General features: G+C 40.3%; 1 protein-coding gene across 1 annotated transcript in view; it reads right to left on the bottom strand.

The window, feature by feature from the left end:
- Nucleotides 1-19,620, bottom strand: part of brinp3a.1 (bone morphogenetic protein/retinoic acid inducible neural-specific 3a, tandem duplicate 1) — a 42,266-nt gene extending 22,646 nt beyond the window's left edge. Inside the window, exons 1-3 of the mRNA XM_054603213.1 lie at nucleotides 19,367-19,620; nucleotides 4,482-4,672; nucleotides 2,723-2,907 (exon numbers count right to left, since the gene is read on the bottom strand). Coding sequence (XP_054459188.1) covers nucleotides 2,723-2,907; nucleotides 4,482-4,672; nucleotides 19,367-19,620 — 630 coding nt within the window. The remainder of the gene's footprint in view (nucleotides 1-2,722; nucleotides 2,908-4,481; nucleotides 4,673-19,366) is intronic.
- Nucleotides 19,621-25,512: the final 5,892 nt, after the last annotated feature.

Below are 25,512 nucleotides of genomic sequence, written 5' to 3' on the forward strand. Positions count from 1 at the left end.
GAAAGAGCGAAGAGAGAAGTAAACAGTACTGCTCGCTTCATCGCTTCTCTTGCTCGCACTCTGATTTGCTCATTGAGTGTGCATGTGAAAAGTTTTACTCCATAAAAAATTCACTCCATGTCATATCAAAGTGCTAAAGTGCATACAATGCAAGATTTTCGAGGAATACTTTATATGTTTAATCAATCAGCTTTATGAAGAATGTCAGTCAACTTATATAGGATGTATAACTTAAATGTCAGTGTAATATTTTTAGCTACATTTGTCAATCAATAATGCCATAGCCATGCTATTATTTCATTATAGTGCATGGGATGCCAGCGGTAGGACACTGGTTTCGTACGAGAAGTGGCACCCATGGGTGCCCCAAGGAAAAGCAGATGGTCCTGCAAAATAATTCCAATTTTTTTCTTTTAAACAATGCTATACTACATTAAAAGGATATTTACCTTTTCACATGACATTTTATAGGTATCAAAATGCTGTTAAATACACTACCCTTATGCTGCAGCTAAGACCGGCGAAGCCAGCTCACTCACAGTTTCAGATTCTCATCTCAAAAAGCCTGTTTTCCGGCACGCAGGTTCCCAGGTGCACAGAAACTAAAACAGCAAAATTCAGAGCAAGCAATGGAAACACTTGTCACTGGAAATATAGCTGTAAGAAATGCTGATACATGTTGCACAGTCTCAGACAAATCGACCTGAGCTGGCCAAAGCAACTAAACTGGAAGCTACTTGGTTAGTTGTACCACACAAGAATGGGCCAATCTGCAGGGAAGCGATTCCCTGGAACAACATGTTTATGTTAAAGTAACAAAGTGCTTTAGCGGTCATGCCCTCTTGTCTGTCGAGAACAAAGGGGGATGTGTTCCACAGAGCGATGATGGGAGGATAAAAAAAGACATTGGACTTCAACACCAAAGACCACTGTTTGTTTCCCGTTTCCTACAGAAGGTCAACGCTGGTTTCTTTTTACCATAATGACAGTCATTCCCTGGTCTTTATCAAGTTGTTATTTCTGAACAATGATGATAAAGCTACCCTAACCTTAATAAAATAGTTTCAAATTAAATCACAATATTTCCCTAATCAAGTAGTTATTCGATCAGCTTTTTGAGACAGTGATTTGTGACAGTTTGGGGAGGCAGTGAGATGCAATGCTGTCCTGTTGATAGTGAGCAGGAAGAAAAAAAAAATATTCAGGGGGCGTAGACAAAGAGCATGCTGTGTTTTTTGGTTTAATTTGGACAACTTGTTAATAGGAGAAACTGACACATTTTTATATGGTACCAAGTTCAAGAGACATCTTGAGAAAAATCCCTATGTATCCAACAAAGATATTTAGTGCTTCAGGTAGGCAGAGGTAGATACAAAACAGAATTAGTGCATGTTGTCATAAGCTCTAACATTTGAACATAAATTATGAATACATTTTAGCCCATTAGCATTTAAAGTGAAAACAGGGGGAAGGCCATTTCCTGGTTTAAAAAAAAGATTGGAAACCCACTGCGGACACATTTTGCCCAATGGTTTTCAGATCTAATGAGAAGTAAATCTACCTAGTAGCAGAGGTTTTCTTACTAAAGGTGTTCTCTCTGGATAATTTAGCACTGTGGAAATGTTTACTTGGAGGAGTTTTGCTCCTTAAGTAACCCGAGGTAACCTATGAAACTACCACTACTGCCGCTGGGTTTTTGTCTGGAGCATTAGGTGAGGTCTTAAAGTACATTCACTATGATGGGTTCATTAATTAAAAATGGAAGGAAAAGCAGCTGAAGTTTATCCTTCCATATAGAGGGTTCAGTCTGCTTTATGTCCTTAAGATTATGTTTTAATAGTCTGCAGCATGATGACATTCTGCATATGAAGCAGGCCAGGGGAGCCCACTGAGGGCCCGTTGAATGGTCGCCAACTGCATACAGTAATTGGTAGTAAGTGGTAAGTACTTGGAAAGTACTTACCACTGTAGAGTGATTTTCTTAATTTTTTTCTTGTTCCCAGAGGAAAGCACAAGCACCATTGTTGTCTCAAAAACATAAGCTCATAAACAGCAATAATATGTTTTGTTTACTGTACACAATATTTTTTTTTTTGTTATCTACGTGTCTTTGCCAAGGGGCATCAATAAAAAATGAACAAAGCTTTAAAAAAACAAACCAACTATGCAGATGTTATAGCGTTTATTACCGCAGCAGGTCTGCATGCACCGTCAAACAATATGAGTCAATATTTCATAGTAAAGATCCCATAATATTCTGTTATCATTATAGTGTTTTATATAAACTGCAGTGTCATGTAGGTCAGTAACTTAATAACTCTATGTCTGTAATGATTGCCAGTAAAAATATAATGGTTAAATGAGTGTAAGCTGAATCCTAAAGACTAATGGAGGAGACTAAATCCACAGAGACAGAAAAAAGAAAAAAACTGGACCCTGATTAGAAGGCAATACAAGCTTGTCTCATTAAAATGAGCTCAACCTGCTGATTGAAGGGTTTCTATTGAAATGTTACATACTGGCCATGATTTAATTAATTCTTTAGTGAGCGAGACAATTTAAGACCACTTCCCATGTCGTGAAAAATACAATAATTACGTTTTTCCACTGAAACAAAAAAGCTAATTTAAACATTGTCCACATTAAATGGCTGTAAAAAAAAAAAAATCAATAATGGCAGTTTCAATCTCAGTTTTTTACTAAGAGAAGCAAGCTTTTTTACCTTGATGGCAGTAGAGGCGATCTGGATGTGGTGCAGCTTGTGCAGGGTGCTCTCCCTGTCAATGAAGTAGGAGGCAGCCAGCTGGTGAAGAGCTTCCAGAGTCACAGCTGTGCCATTGGTTTCAGTCACTTCAGACGTCCGACTCAACTTCCGCTTGTCCACAAATATCATTAATGACTCTTCCCCTATGAATACGCACACAGACACACACGCACACTTCATTAATGACATACAAAATGTTCTCTGTAATGAAGTGAGAAATATTAACACCTGCCAGTGCTCATTATACAGTCACATAGGCAGATAAATTGAGCCACAAATCGAGATGCTTCATGGAACAAGTCTTTCAATACAAACACAGCCAAAGCCTTCAGAGGACGATGTATTGACAAACGGTGAAAAGAGTGAAAGATCGATTGAAAAATCCTTTCTAACAGCATTAGGTTTTATGGGGAATGTGCTTTTAATTTGGAGAGGCATTAGAACAAACATACAGTACATTACCACCGGGGATAGATAAAGGTTAGCACTTGTCTCCACCACCGTGTGAAGAGAACATTCCCTATTTTAATAACTCACTTTGTATAATATTGACTCCTGAAGTCTGTCATCAACCATGTGTATCCAATACTAATGCAGTTATAGGTATACAACAGTACAATTACTTTAATTGTATTGCAACAAGCTTCTTTAGTTTGTCTTTTCAAGATACTGATTGAAAATTCTTGCAATAAGGGAATTATTTTGGAACAATATTTTGTCTTGTTTTTATAATAATTACTATAAATTATGCCAAGTAATTGCCGTTTCTCATTGATTTTTTAAAATGCTACATAAAGCATCTTAAAAACACAAAAAAGTCCCTATACATGCCTTAACACTGGAATAAGGGAAAGTTATATAAGGCCATGCTTTAACTGATGCACATCTTTCTTTTTGATTGCAACTCATGATGCACTTGATTGCCTTTCCAATCTATTTTTAATACTGTTGGAATGCATCATTGCTTTGAGAGTTTGTTCACAAGAGACAAGGGATGAAAGGATCCAGGGAGAAGATTGTGCATCAGATAGCCACAAGAGCTTTGCTGCGCATTACAGTTGTCTGGCTAACTTACATCTATTGTTGTAGAGGATCCTCAGACATTTCTGTTTAACAACTCCAAACATAGACTTGACATGTTTAATCAGGGAATATGTGCTTAAACAAGCACAAACAACCCCACAGTCACAGCGGAGACAACATTTAATCAAATATTTAGTTGTTTGAGCACACGCAAGAAATATTTTCTTCAAAGATTACTCTCATGACAATTCCCCTTCATTTGACAGCTGACACTCTACAGCCATAAGGATGGACAAGTAGAGAAAGCTCCCAATTTAGGACATTGTGGTCAGAAAAAAGAGCTGCTAGAACAAGAAGCTGCTAGAAGTCCCTTGAGCCCTTTCTGCTTTTTTAATGCATATTCATTACACAGTTCTTCTTCTTCAAAATTACCACTGCCTGACTGTGATGTTTCAATGGGTGTTGGACTGGAGAAGATCAGAGGTCACCAAAGTAAATATCACGAGAGTTAAACAATTAGTAAATATAGTATTGTTGCATTTTGTTGAATCACTATTGAGTTGAGACCATGGTTAAGTTCCTCAACATGTTCATCTTGGGTTTGGGCCGCATGGATGCCCTGAATCTCATTGTTTAACACTACGTTTTCCCTCATGTTAAGGTAGGTTAATAAGAGCAATCTAAATTTATTTACCTCCAAGTGTAGCGGAGAGCAGGAAGTGGGTTCCGTATTTCCTAATAATGTTGTCTGTGATGGCGCTGAGACTGGGCCTCCTGCCCAGCTGCCTAATGGTCTGGAGGAAATCGGGGTCCAGCGGCAAGGCAATGCCATTGTTTTCTTGTCTCTCCAGGGCCAAGCTGTTCACCTTCCAGCGGCCAAACTCCCTGCAATGTCACAGAAACACATGCTACAAGTAAGCAAAGGACACTCAACGCATGAATACTGAAGTCAATCTGAAACAGTAATTTTATGGTTCTTGAAAAGGAGGAAAATGGGGAGAATGTTTTTTGTGATTTAAAGTGGACAAGGCACAGCTTGTCCCTCAGAAGGATGCTCATATTCAGGTCTTTTGCTTGCCAGACGTAAAATATGTTGACTGCACAACCTCTAAGTGAATCTTGTGTACCACTCTTTAGAACGTGAATGGGTAGCAATGTTTTTCACTATGGTGCAAAGCAATTCACATGAGAAGTTAAATTGTTGACAAATATTGTACATAAAAAAAAAGTTGCATACAAATACATTATACTGTGTCAAAACATCATTTTATGGCAGTTTTTTATCCTACTTATAAAAGCTATATAGAGCGACTTAAAGTAAAGTGTTGCTGATGAATGGTCTTGTGTTTCTCCAGCCATTTTAAATAATAGCGCAATCTTTTCTAATATCGAGTCACTATCGAAGGTGCTGTGGTTGGACAGCCTATAATCATGGATGGAGCCTTGCTGCTTTCAGGACCTCTTTTGTAGGGAACAGGCTTCATCTGAAGTTGTTTGATATTCAGCCTGGCCTTGGAGCATGCCAGCTGCCTTTATCTACCAATTGCAGACTGAGTTCTGCTGCTTGATGCATAGATTAGCGCCATTCAAATGCAGCTTGTAAAAAAGATGGTTCCACCCCTACCTAGCAGCGGAGAAATTGAAGGCTTTTCAACCATTGTTTGGTTGGTGGTTGGTGGTTACTTGTCTTTTGGAAAAAGTCCTGAAATCGGACATGAATTTAGAGTTTGACTGTGCATTTGCGTTGTAAGGCTGCAATAGGTGAGATTAACAAGTGAAAACACAACATGTTATGTCAAAGAGTGGCTGCAACACAAAACATACCCCACAGAAGAAAAAATCAAATACTTAGTTCTGACTTGATTACAGTTGTTACAATTACAATCAACATACAATTCATTCAATCAATCTTTTTATTATCTTGATTTGATTATACAAAGATGCAGTCTGGAAAATGCTGAAACAAGTCAGACTGGCAGCCACCACCCATCTTCATTTTCTGCAATTTTGGATACCATATTTACAGTTTATTGGTCAAATTGACACTTGCCTGTAAACTGAAACAAAGAAATTCCTAACATACAAGAGCTAACAATACTAACATGTATGCAGACGTGGGGCAACTTTAAAGTTTATTTGGAGATATGTTTCTGTCAGTATTAACTTGCCTTTAACTCTTGTTTGGTCTCCACCAACTCCTGAGGAAATATCTGTATTTTTAGCTGCAAAATGCTCCACTTTCTTCACCAGCTAGTCACTAACTCTGCAGTTTTGGTGATGGGCAGGTAGTGTAGCTTCCTGCTACTGCTGTAAACAGGAATAATGAGGGCACTGAGACCGAACCATTCAGTAAATGTTGCAGTGGGGTAATAATTATCTGCAGGTTGATTGATTAGTGAAGGTTTAAAAGGGCTAGGTATCTCTTCATTTTGAAGACATTTTAAATTGATCAGTTATTTCATTCACTGGATTAGCCCAAAAACACCATCCCCATCACGTAATTATATATATATGGAGTCTCAATTGATTTTTCAGAAAATGTGCAATATGCCAGTGACTGTTTTCAATCTCATCAGCATTACGCTATCTATATCACCAACCCCTTGTAGCATCACATGCATACAAATTTGCTCCTACCAGAGGCTGACACAATCTAATGCAAATGCAGATTGATCTCAAGAGCACAGGACTGCATGAAGTGATACTATAGCTCCAACACTGTTTTACAGCATTTTTACAGCATAATAAAATGCTGAAATGCGTCTTACTGTTTCTGAGAAATATAATTCTTCAAATCTCAAAAAATGTCTGCTTGCTCCTTCTCTTTTGCAAAGGTGCAAATGGGAACTTTGGGTTCACTGGTATCTGTCTTCTCTTACATACATAAAACCCCCAACACCGTACCGACACAAACCAACTCCCTCATGCAAAGACACTTGCCCACACACATGCATTCACACTCCCTGCAGCTGCAAACATCTAAACAAAGCCGCCCTTGCTGCAACAACTTTGTTATCGCCCAGAATATCCCAGAGCCCCCATGGGTGCGGGCCAGCTGCCAATCAATTTCTCACCAATAACAATGACCCCCTGAGAAAAAATACAAAACTGCAAACAGCTCATTAAGGCCTGTTTCATGTCTGTGTTTCCCTATAACGAGCGGCCATTAGTGTTTCTCTGTGTCCACTGGGGCCGGCTGAAGAACGGAGCAGTGGAGACCGAAAGAGGGCGAACTTAACTGTGATCGACACAATGCCTCGCAATGCTGCTCGCTGATGGACATTTATGAGCGGTGCCACCCCGCTACACTGGAAGATACAGCGCAAACACACACACAGATCTGCGGCCGAGGACTTCAATTCAACCTCGTTACATTACATTACATTACATTACATTACAGTCATTTAGCAGACGCTTTTCTCCAAAGCGACTTACAGTCAGTAGTATATTACATATCATCAGCACGCAGCGCACACACACAAAAAGACCTTGTGTTTCATGGAAGACTGCAGGTTTATTTTATCTTTAACTCCTCTCAAAAGCACACACACACAGGTTTATTTCACCTGCAGCTCCGTGCAGCAGGGGACATCTAACTGTCAGCCCCCCCTCCGAGCAGGCTGGAGCGCTGTGCACTAGGAGGTGAGGAGCTGCAGGAGCTACAAGGGGCCACGATCAGAGCGGGGGAGTCGTTTCCTGCTACCTGTCCATCATAGCCCAGGTGTCTCAGATCCGTCACAGTGTACAGGCAGCCTGAGGGTGCCGCTTGGTGCCCAACATAACAAATCAAGGAATCAACCCAGTGAATAACCTTCTGATGAAGTCGAAACACGCTACCGAGCATTGCAATGCGGATTGTGTCAGTATGTGTGTGACTGAGCAGGCTCAGTGAGTGTCTACTATTGCTGATGTTATCTCTTGAGGCGTGTTAACATTAAGAAAATGATCGTAAGAAAATGAAATGCTACACACATGACACATCATGGTGTATCTTAATATCTTAAGAGAGCACACACTAAATCCATTTTTCAATCTAAAAATGTAAAGCTGCCTTTCAGCTCAAAGGAGCCTTCAGTGATGCAGTTAAAAGATTACGACTATACAAGCAACACGGTTAATTTTTCTTTTATTTCTTTTGTTGCTTTTTTTATTTCGTTTTTTCAAGCTCAAAGTAATGTTCCATCAGATTTTTATACCGGAACTGTATTATATGTGATATTGTATACCAAAGGAACAATTACAGTGGGAAAATGACCCAAGGGTGTGTCTTTATAAAGGCCTTCTGCCGGGTGAAAGCCTGACCCTTTTGGTTAATAAAAAGCCCACAAGCAGTGTGGAGACTGCTTCATAATTCTATTAAATGACTGGAAACCACAAAGGGCCACACCACAGCCTTTAAACGTCAGGCAAAAACACAAGCTAAATTAGGTTATGTCATATGTAACTGGCATCATGTGAGGAACTCAAGTAATTAATGCATAACCCAAACCCCTTTTACAATGAAATTAATTCGCACAGAATAATGACACCTACTGAAATTGCCATGGTCTCAGATTAAAATTGTGTGAGGTCAAAATGTAACAATTTTTCCTCTACGGGTTGCATATGTGGACACATTTTTCCAAACAGCAAGTAAGTTATTATTTATACAGTCTTGAAAATGTTAAGGGAGCTGTATTCAATATTCAGAGCATTGATATAGCAAGGTAGTATAGTGTCCTACTGGTTAGCTCATGGTTGCTGCTCTCCGCTGTTCTGATATGCCGTTTACACCTGATAACGCTGTTCCGACTGACGGCGTCGTCACGTTTGCGTAGCACCTGCCCGTTGTTGAGAGGCATCAAAATGCTCACAACCTCTTTGTTTAATGTGGCGGACAACAGTGTGTTTCGCATTTGAACATCTCACAAGACGAATGTGTCAGAGAAAGTAAAGGAAGAAAAAAAAACAGATACTCAAATTGTCTTTGCAGGTTTAGAATATTTGCATGTATACACTGTTTCAAGCAGCAAGCTCTTAAGACATTATTCTTCCATCTCTCATTTCCTCGCTGTTTCACTTAGATATTGCAGCAGTTTGCTTTAAATAACAAAAACTCACAATATTTTACACAATGGAGTAACTGCAGATTGCAAAACAGGCATTTAAATAACATATTTGTCTTTCATTGCATGTAAGAATTCAGTTACATATAAGGAGTTCTAAAAACAGACAACCCTGTTTCCTTGAAATTATGTTTAAGCACTGCAAATTTGTATTTCCAGTTAGTTTTTGACAGGCAACATAATTGCAAAAGTGTTTTTAGAAATCACAGGAATTTAACACTGGTTTCTGATCTTGAGTCCCACATGACATTAGGTTTAGGCAACCAAAGCACTAAATGTTACTGAGAGGAACTTTAACTGGTTAAGAAACAGTCTCAGTTCAGTAACAATGCCTCTATATAACCTACAAAAGTAAACGTGACCATCAAGGGGAAGATTGGCTATTTCTATATAGTTATTCGTAATGCTTGTCATTGTTGCCGCAATCAGGCCGCAGAATAAGAAAAATAAATGCAGGTTAAACAGAAAGTCCTTCAACCACAACTCCAGTGGGGCCTCCAGCAGTGATGAGCCAACCGGACAGACCCAAGGCCGGCTTCCCTGCCACAGTCGTAGCTCTGGCAGGAGGAGGAGAGAGCTGCACCCAGCAGCCGCCGCTCCTCCTTCAGCCAGGAGCCCAGTTCAGTAGGGAGCCAACACAGACACCACGCTGCTGGAGGCCCAGGCCGCATTGCTTTGCCCGATTGAGGGAAGGGAGACATGGGAAAACCAGGACTGCACGGGGGGAAATTTTCATGCCCCTGCTGCAGTAAAATGATGCTATCGACTTCTGTTTTGTCCACAGGGAACACAATAAACTGTATCCAGTCTAGTTTTACCTCAATGTTGACTTTTTCAATATTTTGAGTACCAAAACAGCTATGAATATAAATAGGCTGTAGATAATCTACCAGATATTTTAAAAGTCAACACTTTGCAACTTTCAGGGTATAGTAGTCATACTTAAACATTTCCAACAACATCTATAATCAGCTGCTACAAAATGTGTTTTTATCATTTTGACAAATGCATGTTTTAAAATAATCAAAGATCTGGGAGAACTCTATTCAGTTATATAAGATAAAACATGAAAAGATGCCAAAACAATGGCATCAGATGAAAGAAAATCATAAGGTGTATTGGAAAAGGATTGCATTTTTTTGTGTGGATGAACAAATAATGGTGGAAAGAAAAAAAAAGAAAAACAATCTACCCTACATTTACCTTAACAAGACAAAAAATGTCTTACTATCCGAAAGGCCTCAGCAAGAACATATGTGTGTGTTTGTAGTTGGGTTACCCCAGATACGGAAATAACCATTGTGCAAAACAGTTGCTAAGACTCAATGTTATTTCAAGGACCTCCCCAAAGAGAATTGTGCAAAATGAGAGAAAAGTCCTTCATGCTTCATTCAGAAAAATAAACCAAATTACATTTATATTGGAAGCAATTTTTCTTTTCTGATGTGACATTGAGCTTTCTGAATATGTTTGTGCCATTAGCAACATTTCAATCATTTTAGAAATTAAGAATAACAAACAAAGAGGCCATACATTTGAGCAACATCCAAATAAATTCCACAAATGTCAGTATTTTCCTGAAAGTCACCTTCATAGCGGCATACATGAACTTTGTTAATTGAGCTTCTGATGATAAACCGGAGAGCTGGAGACTCAAATGAGAATGGAAGTAAGATGGTGGGAGAAAAGATGGAGAAACGGTAATCCAACCACCGTGGAGACAAACAGGGAACGGAAGCGAGATCATGACGAGGGAAGAGAGTGTAATTATGTTCTTAATAGCTGCTGGTTGTAAACGCTCTACGAAATTGCCACCAACCATTTTTCCAACAACATCAAACAAACGTCAGACCATTAATTTGTGAAAATCCTATTAAACCAGCCAAGAGGTCCTATAAACAAGACAGCACACTGTTTCATGTTAATTTAGCTTTTTCATGCCTTTGATGCTTCTAACTGTTACACAAGTAGGCATTCCAAATTCTCAATAACTACCCAAGACTGTGACCATCGCCACGGACATTAAAACTCCTGTAGAGGATTAGGATGACGCTCCCCTGGTTGCTGAGTGCTGCTATAATGATTTTCTTCAGCTTTGGACAGAGCCATTTTAGTTGTTTAACTCTTCTCTCAATCTTTAACAATGCAAATTTGATTGATTGTTTGAATTTATTTATTAAAAAATAAACAAAAAAATCCCCACATGCATAATACTGCTCTGTATTCATCAGCCTAAATAAATTAAACTAACCGTTTGCTGGCAGAATATATGTATATATATTTTTGGGTACAGATGTGAGAGTGGTATCGATTTTCTCAGCTAACTCTCAACAACTAAGTAAATAAACATATTTCCCAAAAAGCCAAAGTATTTATTTAAAAGACAGGCCTGACTGTAGGAGACAGGAAGCATTAACAGGAGTTATCAGCTAAATAAATAAATTGGTTACATGGTTGATCACCAATATACAAGAAAACGACACACACCTCCAGTGGCTGCAGTTATTATGAGAGGAGTAAAGCAGGAAGTTGGATGACAAAGCCTTTGTTAATATATATATATATATATATATATATATATAATACCTTTGTTTATAAGATTATTGTAGATGTGAAAATAATAATGAAAGTTTCCTGAGTTTTGTAGTTTCAAGCGTACTGTAAAAGTATTTCGAAAAGAGTATTGAACTACCTGACTGGCATCAGCTGCTTCATACATGCTTTGCAATCACAAATCAGCTGTTCGGCTACCAGATTAGGAACAATCACATGTGTACAGGGGTACACAGTGGCCTTAATAACCTGACACTTCTCACTAATTACACTGTTAATACACTGTTTGCTGGCTCAGCCCTCTCCACCGCCTCAACCTCCTCCTCCTCCTCCTTATACACTATAATGTTCGTATTGTTGACTTGTGGTGTGTGTGTGTGTGTGTGTGTGTGTGTGTGTGTGTGTGTGTGTGTGTGTGTGTGTGTGTGTGTGTGTGTGTGTGTGGTGAGACAAACCATCCTTGTTACCCTGATTCTTTGAGAACCTCCTCAAAGAACAGGGCCTTTTTATGCAAAACAGTTTAACTATTTGCTATAAATGGTCACTTCCTTGACTTAAATCTGTCGGAGTGAACTGATTGCCAGCTTTTTTTTCAAAACCAAAACCACTTTTAATGCTTTTACACAATTTTAAATGAACTCTTTATATAAAATAGTGGCTCTCCTTTTTTTTCCTGCCTTTTAACAGAGCTTTTAACACTTGTGTTTTCTTTGGAAGAAAAGGAGAACAACAGCATGCCATTTTACCATATTTTAGCATACAGAGGCAATTCAAACTCAAGCCATTTTTGTAAAACCATGAAATACTGCGCAGCACAAGAAAATAAAACAGCGAAAAATGTTGTAGGAGGGTGAGTTTAGTTAAAGAAGCAATTGCTTTATTGATTTGTAGCTGCTATGAATATCACTCCGGCTCTGATAACAGAAAGCAAGGGCAAGTCTGAGAGAGAGTGCTTGATTTACAGGGGGGTTTGCTGACATGAAGACTACTGATCCCTTTTGTACTGCTATTTGTCATAACACTGTTGACAAGGGACTACTCCTCACACAGAAAACAAGGAATGCCTGGAATCACATTGTGTACATAATGAGGCATGCACATACTGTTAATACACGCTGTGCATACACACTCAGCCTCACAAACACACACAAACAAACGGAACAGAGGATAGAAGCGCTACCAGCAACGCTAAATCCTGCTGTTGCTTTCTGTCAATGACATGCCTGCACAGGCTTTTTAAAAATATAATCACTGTAGCTGGAAACAAAGTGTCACCACATATGCACATAAGCTCCATTTTTCTATTAAACACTTTGATATGCTTTGACATGTTTTTTATTTTTTTGTTTTTCTAATCTGGCCTTTTTTTTGAGTCAGTTATGATCCCATTTTGAAATGTTATTATTCTATGTTAAACTGCACGTTGGTCAATGTTGGTTTGCATAATGTAAAATACATTTATAATAGTTTTGATAGTACTTTTGAACATTGGCTTTTGTTTTCTATTTTCCAAAAATGGGGGTAAAACTGTATTTATGACCTTTCAAATAAAATGTATCATAACGCACAGAAGTGATGATCAAAACCATACTAATTGTGTTTGGAACTTGGTGGCTCAAAACAGTGATGATAAAAATCTGTTTTTATTCTTGAAGGTTCCTAATGCATTGTTGCAAAGGCATCATAAAATGTCTCTCTATGTCTTTTTATCTTTTATTCTATTTAAGGCTAGGTGGTATGCTTTTGCTTTATTTCAGGCCGTATCTTATTATTATTTATTGATGAAAAAATCTTGCTGAACAAAACAACCTCCCCTACCCCAATGATCACAGCTCACACCATCCGTATAAAATAAAACCAAACACGCATGCAGAGGTTTTTTTTTCATGAAAGCTGCTCCCGTGGACCTCTGGCCCCGGTAACTCCCCCATCACACACTTGTCAGAAGCCATAAGCTCCGCGCTGGATGAAGTCCTCGTCACTGCCATCGCTGCTGGTGATCAAGAATAGGAGGCTGCTCTGCGTCTGTCCTGGAGACACATTCAACCTCTGGGTGGGGGGACGATAGATTTGTCTCCACCACAGCTCTGTCATTGAACAAGGCATTCATGCATGAGAGAAAGCTGCAGTTTGATGAAAACTGGATCTCGGAAATGCACTTCTACTCTCCCCGGGCACTGTTTTTGATGTGTGTTTGCAATCAATATTGTCCATAATAACATCTGGACAATAATATATTGATTCTAAACAAACCAACATAACCATTGCACTAAGGACCAACTACCTTCTACCTTCAACAGCATTCTGCATTGTGCACAACAAGGTCAGATTTGATTTGGTTACGTATGCGAGGAAAGTCGAGGGGCAGAGGGAAAGTGCTGGAATGTGTTGTGCATTTAAAGAAACAAAGCACCAACAAGAAATGAAGTGTGAAATGAACCTGCATCGGCTAATTGTTTATGGTAATTATACCAAGGCAGAATAGTCAAAGAGTTTTTATTTTGTTTACCTTTTTGTAAATCTCATTATGCCCAAATTGCTTGAAATAAGCGCAAAACAAGCTACTGAGTCCCCAGTTCACCTGTCAGGGAGAGTTACTGTAGCAGCCACGATGTTGCGTGCGTTTTCGTGCACACATGCGCCATTTTCCCAGGAAGATTCCACTGCATCAATTAGTTTTCATTGTATTTTTATCAGCTGCGTGTCTGCCTGGCATACTCTGTCAGGGTTTCCATGTATTGCAAGCCCGGCGTGACATTAGGGAGTGCCTGGGCGAGAGAGAGAGATGGAGAGCATGTGTGTGACGAGTATGAGGTTTTCAGTAACGTTTTGCAGTGCAGTGTCTGAAGAGTTTATTTGTCGGTGAATAAAAGCTTCAACTCCTCGAGACCCAAGCCGAGTTCCGGTGTCTTGCTTGACACCTGCTGATTAAAGTGAACGGTGTTAGGCACGAAGTTATCAACATCTTCGGCTCCAATCCAGAAGTTTTGCTCCGCCTTTTACTGTTACTGATAGCATGAATTGGTCAAATTCTTTATTGATAATTCATGGTTAAACAGGTAATTACTAACATCCCTAGTTGAACCCAGAGACCACAGTCCATGTCCCTTTCTCTTGTGACAAAAAAATGAAGGCAAACATTTCATAGTCTTCAATAGTAAACAATGAACTAGGTTTATGATTGCCTTTCAAAGGCATATATTGATCTGGCCTCCCGACCTGTTTTTCAGTGCCTTCCAAAACCATTACAAAGTGGCTGACGTGAAGGTTTGCTATGTTTAGGCACAAACAATACTTGGTTAAGATGAGGGAAATATCAGGGTGATGGTTTAAAGGTGACAATGTTGACTTTTCGTCTTTCATCTAATTTGTTGCTGACCCAACTGTCCTCCCTGACCTTTTTGATATAAGGTTGTGTTGTGCTATTTCACGCCTCGCATCCAACAGTTATTATTTTCATTGATGCTTTATGTCTGTGCATCCCCGCCACCAATTAGCATACCATCATATTGCATGGAGAGATATAAGAATGTCCATGTATGTCATTTCACTCTAGACATTTTTCACGAAAAAAAAAAAAAAAAAAAAGATGTCCCTTTGATTTGATAAATGAGATATGTGATGCGCGGCTGAGCATGCAGTGTCACACTTTCTATACATTGGGTGATTTTAACGTTATGTATCCGAAAAAACGCCATCCCCGATGAATTAACCAGTGGACTAGTAGGGGAAATGGCCGGGGAGAGGCTGGTGAGCGCCGCTTTCCTGATGCATCCTCAGGCTCGCTGCCTCAGCTGTCCGGGCTGGACACACAGCGGGACCACGATGGCTTGCGGATGCCAATGTGCTGCTGCATTTCGCTCACCTGGGACCGAATCTCGGTATGGCCGACGGAGTGCTGCACATCGCCTAAACCCCCTTGGAATGACAGGCTTCTAGTGTCACATTACACATACACAATGTTCTCTTTCTGTCGAACACATTAACAATGGACCCGTCTGTGAAAAACACGAATATCCAAATCCCAATATTAAAAAAAACTAAATAGGTACCCAAGGAACAAATATCCGAATAGTTAAATATTCTGGTCCAGCCCTCACACCAAGTCAATGTAACAGCCAGTGGACGGACGGGAGAAAAGATAGGAGAAAACATGGGAGATGAGGCGTGATATAAAAGTTATGGCCCATGAAGAAGAAGAAAGGAGGAGCTGACATTTTGACTAATATGCTACTGTCTGTGGATATGGCTCGACTACAGAACTCATGGAGCAAAAGCTTCTCACGTTCACAAGAACAATTTCACGACACCACAAGCTCCTAAATTATTAAATTAAACATGTGTTGTTCATTTTACACCCGTTTCCTCCTCAGATGCGTGCATAGCAGCAGCAGAAACATACTTCTAATTTGAACTTGTGCTATCAGCGTGAACAAGAAGAGCAGTCAATAAAGAAATGCTGTTAACTGATGAAGTTGTGTGTCTTTCAGATATACCATGGTGTATCTGTTGGACGAGGAAACATGCAACCAGCTAGCTGCTTTCGGTATGAAATAAAAGACACAAAGCTTTTAGAAGATTTTCAACCCTCGCCAGGAGAAGACAAAGAATGAACGCATACAATGAATTAATCATAGAGGAAGTAATGTTGTTATACCTGCTATTCCTGTCTTTCTTAGAAAACCTCCATTCTGACCGACATAACAGGTGCATTTTTCTGCAGTTACAGTGGAAGTAATATTGTTAAGTGCCTCTTATTCCTGTTTTCCACCCTTTTGGAATCTGCTGAATCCATAAATTCATCGCTTCATCTCTTTCTTTTTCTTTCTTTGTTTCTTGGAGTGCTTGCAGTTTGTAAATCACATCTTTTGCAATGATTCACATTACACCGCTGTGACAGAAAGCTGTAATTCTTCAGGCTTTTAAATCTGTCCTATTAGCGGGGTCCAGACAGAAGACGAATGGTTGTTAGTGTAAAAATCAAACACTTTATAACTCCTACTCTGAATATTTCTCAAATTTTTAAAAAAATTATGATTAGAAATGGCTTCAAGCTTTTTCCGGTGCAGTGACCGGCCAGCAGGGGGGGATAAAGCTCTGGTTTCTGTCACGTCCCCTCCTCTGTACGAAACCCCACTCCTCGCCCTCCCCCGCTTCATCTCTGACTCCCTCTCTCCTGCCCCCTGACGGGAAAGGCCAACTGAGCTCTGGAGAATATTTATGAGCGAGGGAGAGCAATTGGTTTGAGATCATTCGACAAGGGAGGGAGGGAGAGAGAGAACAGGGGATGGTGAGACAAACTGAGAGGAAAAAAAAAGGAAAATAGATATAGACGTGGAGATAAAAGCAGAGGTTGGATTTTTTTATGTTTTCATTCAAACTCCTTATAACCTGGTGGTTAATTAAAATGAATTACTTAACACTATCCCTCTGTCTCTATCTCAGTGTGTCTATGTGCTTGCATACATACACATAAAGGATGAGTCTTTTTACAGCTACAAGGACAAAACATTTGCACAAGCATAGAGGAAAACTGCTCAAACTACGGGCATTTTGGCTTCTCCTTAGTTCTACAAGGGACCAGTTTGGGTTTTGGACTCAGATTTGGGATAGCAACACGTAGGGGTGACAGTTCAAGAGCCAATAATAAGACGTTTACTGACCCATAAAGGGTTGTAACGCGTCTGCAAGAAGCAGAACAGTGTTGGCGATCAATACGGATGACTCAAAGTCATTATTAGCCCAGATTGTTCTGTCTGTTTAATAAGAAAAAGACGCGCAGCCCGTTGCATTTCGGAGCCACTTCTGATCTCTTCAGTTCTCAACTGGCATCCTTGACTGCTCAGCGATGAATGACGGTGCTTCGGGTGGAAGATATTTAAAGCCTGCAAAGACTTGTTATTCAAGGCAGGGAAAGCGTATGACAACGCAAGGAAATTAATTTACCTCTTTAACATGATAATATTCTTCCCCCTTCACTTGAGTTTCTATTTGGTTTCTTCTTTAATTGGTCAGCTTACTTTTCTTCAGGGGAAACGGAAAAGGCCACTGTAGCTCAAGGGGAAAGGAGGGTCTTAGACTTGTCAAGTTTGCATTTCTGGGTATTTGCTGATAGAGGTCAATAGGTCAGTAGGTAGTATTCATACTTAAGGTTACAGAATGATAAAAAAAAAAAAGGTTTAGTGCTGGAGTTTTAAATTAAATTGGTCAGTCAATGTCCATTTGAGTTTTAGTAATGTAAAACTGTGAATCTTGTGTATGCAAATATTTGTTAGACTTTGATGCCAAGGGTGTTGTGGGAAGACAAAATCACAAGAGGGAAGAGAGGGAGGTATAGAGACATCCTGAGAGACAGCAAGAAGAGGCCAGCAGAGAGGCAGCGAGGGAGGAAGTGATGGATGTAAGGAAGCCAACAGCGCTACAGTCTCTATCTTTGCCTGGCATTGTCACTCCTGTCAGCTGCTAAATGCCAGTGTCAGTCAAACCTCTGTTCAGCTGGCATCAGCCCCTCCAATTCACGGCTGCGTGTGCTCCGCCAGCGTCGCTCCCATCAGTGGGTATCACAACACTTACCTGGCATGACACACGCCGCCACAAATACAGACACTAAAGTATGCACGCCCAGTCGCGGTCAGCTCATTGTTGTTGTTGTTGGCCAAAAGCAGAAGGGTACATTCACGTCTCATAAAATTGGAAAACCAACATTGTTTCTGGCTACTCTACATGAAAATAATGCATTTTGAAAAGGTTTCACTAGATCAGAGACATTTCTTAGCCTCTAGAGGGACATACGTCACCTTCAAGTAAAAACAAGAAGGTAATAAAAATCCACTAATCGGGGCAATTTGTAAAATAAAAATGTACAGACACACGGGTATAACTGTTACCCTTACAGTTATATTCTGAGTGTGGGCCGTGCTGCTGCCTTAAACCAACACTGAACCACCGCCTAGAATGATTTATTCAGTCTGAGTTTTGGGGTTGAGTTTAAATGCTTCAGAGGTGTTTCTATCCTGAAGAAAAATCACAGTAATCAATACCAACACACACCCATAGATGCATACACGCAGACAACTTACTAATGAGGAGAGCCTGCTGCGTACAGTTGAGGTTTTCAGCTGTTTCACGATGTGTAATCATTCACTTTATACGGCTCGTGAACTTTTGGTGGATTGGGAGATGCAAGCTTTAGAACTACGTCTACTTTGAAACAGAATACATGGTGTGTACTATTTCATGCCAAGTATCTGAAAAGGGGCAACTCCCTAATATCCTGTGAACTCATACACGGGGGGTTCGCATCTTGAAATACTGCAATTTCTGTAATTTACTGTAATTTCACTCTCTTGTCTCAAAATACAGAAGAAAAATGTTTTTCGTAGCAAGCTCTCCACAATACCCTGCTGCTTTCAAGCACACACCCACTATACTTCCCACCGCACACTTCTGAAGCCATCCTGTCTTCCCACTGTCACACATCAACTGGCTCAGTCAGATATCTGTTACGTCCCGCTGCTTTGCCCAAACCCCTCCTGCGGTATCTCCACTTTGAGTTTCCACTGATATGCAGCATTCCGATGGTTTTGTATAGTACTCAAACCATATGTCTCTGCAGCCCAAAAAGAGGAAGCAGCCAGTCACACCCGAAGAAGCTGCCACATGCAGAGCTTTCATTTGTATGCTAAAACTCCACTAAGTAATCGCTTTATCCCACTGTTTTCCACCTACGGAATATGCATCTTTGATAGTCTAAAGAAAGGTATTATGTGATAGCTTTCATATCCTGCAAAAAAAAATGCCTTGTTTCCTTCAGAGTAATTGCACAACATATTTTCATTTGGTTAATTTCACAAACACCCTTCCTCTCAGGCATCTCAACCTTGCAGACAGGCATCCCTGACCCGTTTACTCTCTCTCTCACCTGTATATCTTGTACTTGGTGGTGAATCCTTGTTGGTAGCGCTCTGTGAAATCAACAAACTCCTGGGAGTGGTGAAAAGGTCCCTTGTCCGACAGGAGCCAGCCCAGTGGCCCCGTGGAGCCGCTGAAGCCAGCTCCGACAGGGTCCGCCGCCCCGGCCCCTACTGACACCCAGCTCTGGAGCAGGCTTAGTGTTAACCACTTCCATAGAAACATGAGGGCCGTCAGTCTAATGGAGATGCACGGGCCACTCATGCTGCTTCCCCCGGCCCCGGTGACTCCTCATTCTTCCTGCACTCTGGATGAGTCCTGCCCGGAGGAGAAAAGGGGGAGGAAAAGAGGGAGAGCAGTTGAAGCAGGGCAGACACAGAGAACAATAAGGTGGCAAATTTTGGCTCGGGGCGTGAGTGGGATATAGATGAACTGAAAACGCTGCATTTCTCCCACTGTTTGTTGGGTCAAAAAAAAAGGATGGCAAAGGGTCACTAGTTTTTAGAGGTTAGAGTGTCTACAGTGCTTAAAGTGTAGATGATAAAGCAAATGATATTAAAAGAAGGTAAATTGGTTAGAAAAAGCGTGTAAAAGTGTAAAAGCTGATGATTGTTTTACTGTGATTTACCTTATTTTGTAAGCCAGTGACTGCTCAGAATTAGTCTCCGCAGAATCCCCTGATAGGACCCTGAAGTTGGGTTCGGCGCATGGACGCGGCGACATTGGCAAAAGGACTTCTTTTCCCTTTTTTTTTTTTTTTTTTTTTTTTTGTTATCGCCACAAATGCAAAACAGACGCACAGTTAGGGTTCAAAAAAACCAGAAGATGACATCCGACCTCGCTCCTGTCCTCTTTTTTATCTCAACAGTGGCATATTTCCAGCGGAGAGCCTCGGACGCTGCGCAGTTAGGTGGTGTAGGTGGTGTAGGTCCAATCCAACGGGATGACTGACTCGCAGCTCTCCACACAAACATTCCAGGTATGACCAATTATTTAAACACAACAGTTTTGTTTTTTTTTGGAATTCGGTGAACGAGCAGGGACCAAAATGACCCCCCCCTGCCCCACACCCACACCCAGAAGCGACTGTTAGTTGTTGCCCTTTAACTCATGTCTGCTCTTTATCGGAGAGCCGCTGACGGAGCTGCTGACGGTGCCTGAGCTGCCGGCGCACTGAACGTGTGAATGACATTTGCTGCTGCTCTCTCTCTCTCTCTCTCTCTCTCTCTCTCTCTCTCTCTCTCTCTATCTATCTCTCTCTCCCCCTGTACCATACCGCCCAATTTAATTTATTCCAGCATCGAGCACACACACTCCCGGGTTGGCTGAGACGTAACTGGAGGAAGTGAGAGAAGGAGGTGTTCAGAGTTTGATGAGGAGATGGTCAGAGGATGCCGATGTGCTCCAGTAAGATGCCTCGTTTTTTTAGCAAACCCGAGAGAAGTTACCTGCTGCTTGGATTCATATATATTTTTTAAGAGCAGGATGGATGGAGAGAAAATGGAGAGAAAAAAGGTAGAAAAATGAGAATACAAATCAGGGACATATCAACTTTACTAATCTTGCCTTCACATTCTTCACATTCTACTAGTTCTTTAATTCACGGTGATATATTAAAAAAAAAAAAAAAAAAAAAAAAAAAAAAAAAAAAAGGCAAAATCCATGTTCAAATGGAAAAAAAGAGGGAAAACAATATATATTTGAAAAGTTGAGTTATTCAAAAAAAATAATAATTAAATGGTCCTCACGATGTAATTGAATTTATAAAAAAAAATAATATTCACTGCGAGATGAAGAGTCAGTCTGCCAATTGTAAATTGTTAAAACGGATATTATCTTTATGTAAATTCATCTTCAAAAGTTTTAATCATTTGAATAATGGCTTTAATGATGGTTGTGGTGTGATGATGATGATGATGATGATCATGAGGAGGAGAGGGTGTATCCAGCCCCCCCTGTAGTTATTCTCGTTATCTTCTTTGCCCTCTTCCTCCTTCTCCTTTCTTCCTGCAGAATAATCATCACTTTCACCATCAGCAAACTTAATTAGATCTGCTCTATCCCTGCTCTATCCGAGCGCCATGTGCGTCGGACACTGAGCGTGGATCAGAGAGGCAGAGAGCAGGCGAACGGAGGGAGGATATATGTGCTGCCTTTCAGCTTTTCTGCACACGTTCAAAGGGAAGGTTTTATACAGGGATTGGATTAGAGAAATGAACACCATTGAGTCGGGAGATTCACTGGCTCCCAAACTCAAAGAGAAACTGAAATCCCATGGCATAGCGACTCGCTGATTCTGGAGTGAAAGAATGAGTTGATTTGTCACGGTTTCATCATCATGTCTTTGGATTGGGTGGCTTTTATTCTGACCCTGCCTTGGAGCCACGACGACTTCTGAAGGACAACTACAGAACATTCTGTAGTGTTTTTTTTTTGATGAGGGTTTTTCCACCTTGCCTGTTTCAAACTGCATTGTAGCTGGCCATTTAAAGTTGGTCTGCAAGCAGAAGTTAAAGTTGTTGTTTGTTTTAAGGTTTGAATAAAAGATGGAGAAAGTGTCACAGCTCATTACTTTCATGGATTCACAGTGCATTTTAGGCAGTTTTTTAGAACACTGTTTTCAGGTTTCAGAGCCCCAAACCTCATATGAACAGAGTGGAAACACTGTTTCTAATAAATCATTCATCAATTTGTCTGTATTTGTGTGTGCAAGGAGCTAAATTGACATGTGTATTGTGATGTGCTCACAAGAAACTGTGCTTCATTTTTTTTTTCTTTTTAGACAGAGATAGTAGAGGCAAAATAATTGATTGTCAATTGATGGAACGTAGGGATGGCCATGAAGATCAGATGTGAACCAACCAACACAGCAGAAAAAAACTAAAAACAAACAAAGAGAATGCCATAGCAAAGGTCTCATTATGGTACCAAATAGGTGCAGGAAAGATAAAAGTCTCAGCTGCTGAGCAGTGAACTATAACAAGCAGTCATCCTTATGCTCTTTCAGGCCTCAGTATCGAAGGTTGTAATAATGCCCTAGTTTTATAAGCACAGGCCCTTTTCTCTATTCTTTCTTCCTTCCAAATATGAGCAAGGGTTCGTCCACTGAACAATTGTAAAATCAGCCGGCCAATCAGGATGTGCCTACTTGAACACGTGCAAACCCTGGTGCTTATAGAACTCGGGTTACAATATCATAACCTTCGTTATAACCCACCCAGGCTCCGCCAGGCTTTACTGGATTCTATGGGGTGGCGCCCAATGAATGCTTGCCCTTCTGCTTCATAACATCTACCCAACTACACTGATCCTGACTGACTAAAGGTTGGTCCCCGCAGACCACCTACTTCTTTATAGTTTAGAAGTAGTGGCCCCAGCTGTCCCAGGTAGTACATAACAAAACTGGGTAAAGTCCTGAATCGGATCTGTGCATTAGACTTAGCCATGACAAGGAAGCCTTCAAGATAAAAGATGCTTTCATCGCACAGCAGCTGAAGCGAAATCACCACACCGCTGCTTAAGGTGCTGGGGGCTAGGACAAAGCCAAATGACAAAAAAACTTGCTACATAGCTCTGTAATGAGGAGGGGAGCTGTAGACTTGGGTGATTGTTGTCTTTAGGTTCAATGCAACGAGGGGCCACTTTCACAATGTTATTGTAATTTTCAAAAAAAACAATCATAGCCTTTTAAAGCCATTAATTTCAAAGAGCATGGTGGCATATGCATCAAAAAAGACATAGTACTATGTATGAGTAAAGTTACACAGGCCAGGCACCAGGATCAAGTGAGCAAGGGGCCTTTTTTTCCATAAAAATAAAATGTATTGATTAAACCATGAGTCAGAAAGACTGAATAAAAACAACAACATAAGACTATTGTTTTAAACATGCAGAATACCATTATTAATCAGAGCACTCATCGAAAAAGTAGCACTAGCAGAGGGCTAAATATGTTTTGAAGTCCGATATTTAACAATTATTATAATCAGCAAGGGGAGGTGCTTATAAACAGCTATTTGCAGCTTGCTGCTCTTTCATCTCACTCTCTATTTATACAACAAAAAAAAGGCAAGCAGAAATAAATGACTGATTCTGTCTGTCTGCCTTCGATTCACCCCCGCTCAATTTAAGTTCTACGGAAAGCACTGCACCTACACATGCACCGCCCACCTCTACACAAAACAAGTCTGTGGTTCTGAAACAACAGCTTAATGAGCCTGTGCATTTTTGCTAAATGCACATTCTCAGATAAACCCATTGAATCCAACACACACAACAGGAAAAGCCTGTTTGCATTTAAATGTACAGAAGAAACAATAGCAAAAAAAACCATCCTTTCCACAACCAAAACATATTTTGCCACAAGTCTAAATCAACATCCTCTTAATTATTACGAGTCAACACTCAGCAGAGCGTCAACCAGCTCATTATTGTTATAATAACTTTACTGTCAGCAATTGGCAGACAGACAAAGTTAGCTACTAGCTGTTGAACACAGTGGAGCATTTAGCAGCTAAAGAGCAAGATATTTCCCTCATGAGTTGAGGATAGTCCAGATCAGAGCTGAAAGGAGGGTGAACATTGGACATTTGTCTGCCAGGTGACCAGAAACTACATAAGTTACTGCTAATATCTGTATGTGTTAGCTGGATATGTAAATAGACATTTGACACTTTCAAAATATAAGTAAAATATAAGTAATAATGTGTTATTATTATATAAACAGCTTTTTGCACTGCCCCCGAATGACCAAAAAAAGAAAATGCAAGTGAAAGTAAAACATTTCAGTACTTGAGTATTTTTATGTTGACCTTTAATCCACCACATTTATTTGGTCAGGGTCATGTATAGTTATAGATAGTGATCTTTATGCTGCAACACTGTCATTTTGTATGAAGGATTTTTAATTGGAATGGGGTATTTTTTAACTATGGTACTGCTACTCATCCACCACGAACAACTTCATATAAAATAAAATAAATCAGTATTTCATGTCCACTTCATCTAACCTCATCATCAAAGACATTCAAATTTCCTAAGCATGCATTGAGGCAGCAAGCAAGAAAACACTGTGATCAGGTCACCATTTAGGATTAAAACAAAAAAAAAGACATTCCTATTTACACATGCCGACAGTTCAGATTCCACCATCAAAATGACTTGCATTTTTGAAGGTAGCAGAATGAACTGGAATGCAGCTCCATGCAGACATATTGAATCAAATTAGCATTATTCCTAGTGTGAGGCAGCATTGTGCGCCACTGAGCCACTGTGACGTCCAGCTATCATCCCACACAGTTAAATAATAACAACTTGCAAATGGTCTTGTGTCGACCAACAGCTGGTACACAGACCTCCGGCTGAGGTCTCGTCTCCGCTCGAGTGTGTGTAACCTTAACGAGTGGCGGAGAGGACCGAGGCAGTTGCATTTACTCAGCACTGAGACAGATAGTCATTAGGGGAGGTAAACATTCACTTAAGCCTGAGCGTGCTCATTGATGCCACTCAAGGGTCTTTGTGAGGAGTGATCAGGGAACAGAGTGAAGCTGAGGTTTTAATTAGCCTGAAAACCTGACAGCCTTTGTCAGTGCTTTGTCACAGCAGTCTTGGCTTTACTTGTTTTTTCCTCGTGAGCTATGGGATAGGAAAAAAAATTCATGCGTTTATTTGACACTTCCATAATGCTAGATGAAATACGCGGTTCACCGTACTCCCAAGCAGATGTGTTTATTCTCGAAAATAAATCCTCAAAGTTATCTCAGCCTATGAGCTTTGACAGATAAGACACTGCATCTTCTTTGTTTGGATACGTAGCACTAAGTGGAGCAGCATGCCCATTAACTGCTTCTATGTCTCTATAAATTATAAAATGCTTGCAGTGAATTGTGAAAAAAGACAAGACAATCATCCTTACTTAATGTTGGCCACAGTACATATATCAGTGCGGTCAGAGGCATATATAAGGTGATGATTAAAAGAGCCAATAGCCTGACGATGCTTTAATCAGGACTAATTCTTATTGCTCATCTAGGTCACCAAACTCACCATTAATCATCTTATGAAAACGCTGAGCTTCTTTATTACTCAAGCAGGATGGCACAAGTAGCACCATGCAAGTTTTTTTGGGGCTGTTTCTAATTAACTCTCTGGTTCACT

Source organism: Anoplopoma fimbria, chromosome 8, assembly GCF_027596085.1.
Source record: "Anoplopoma fimbria isolate UVic2021 breed Golden Eagle Sablefish chromosome 8, Afim_UVic_2022, whole genome shotgun sequence".
Lineage (NCBI taxonomy): Eukaryota > Metazoa > Chordata > Actinopteri > Perciformes > Anoplopomatidae > Anoplopoma > Anoplopoma fimbria.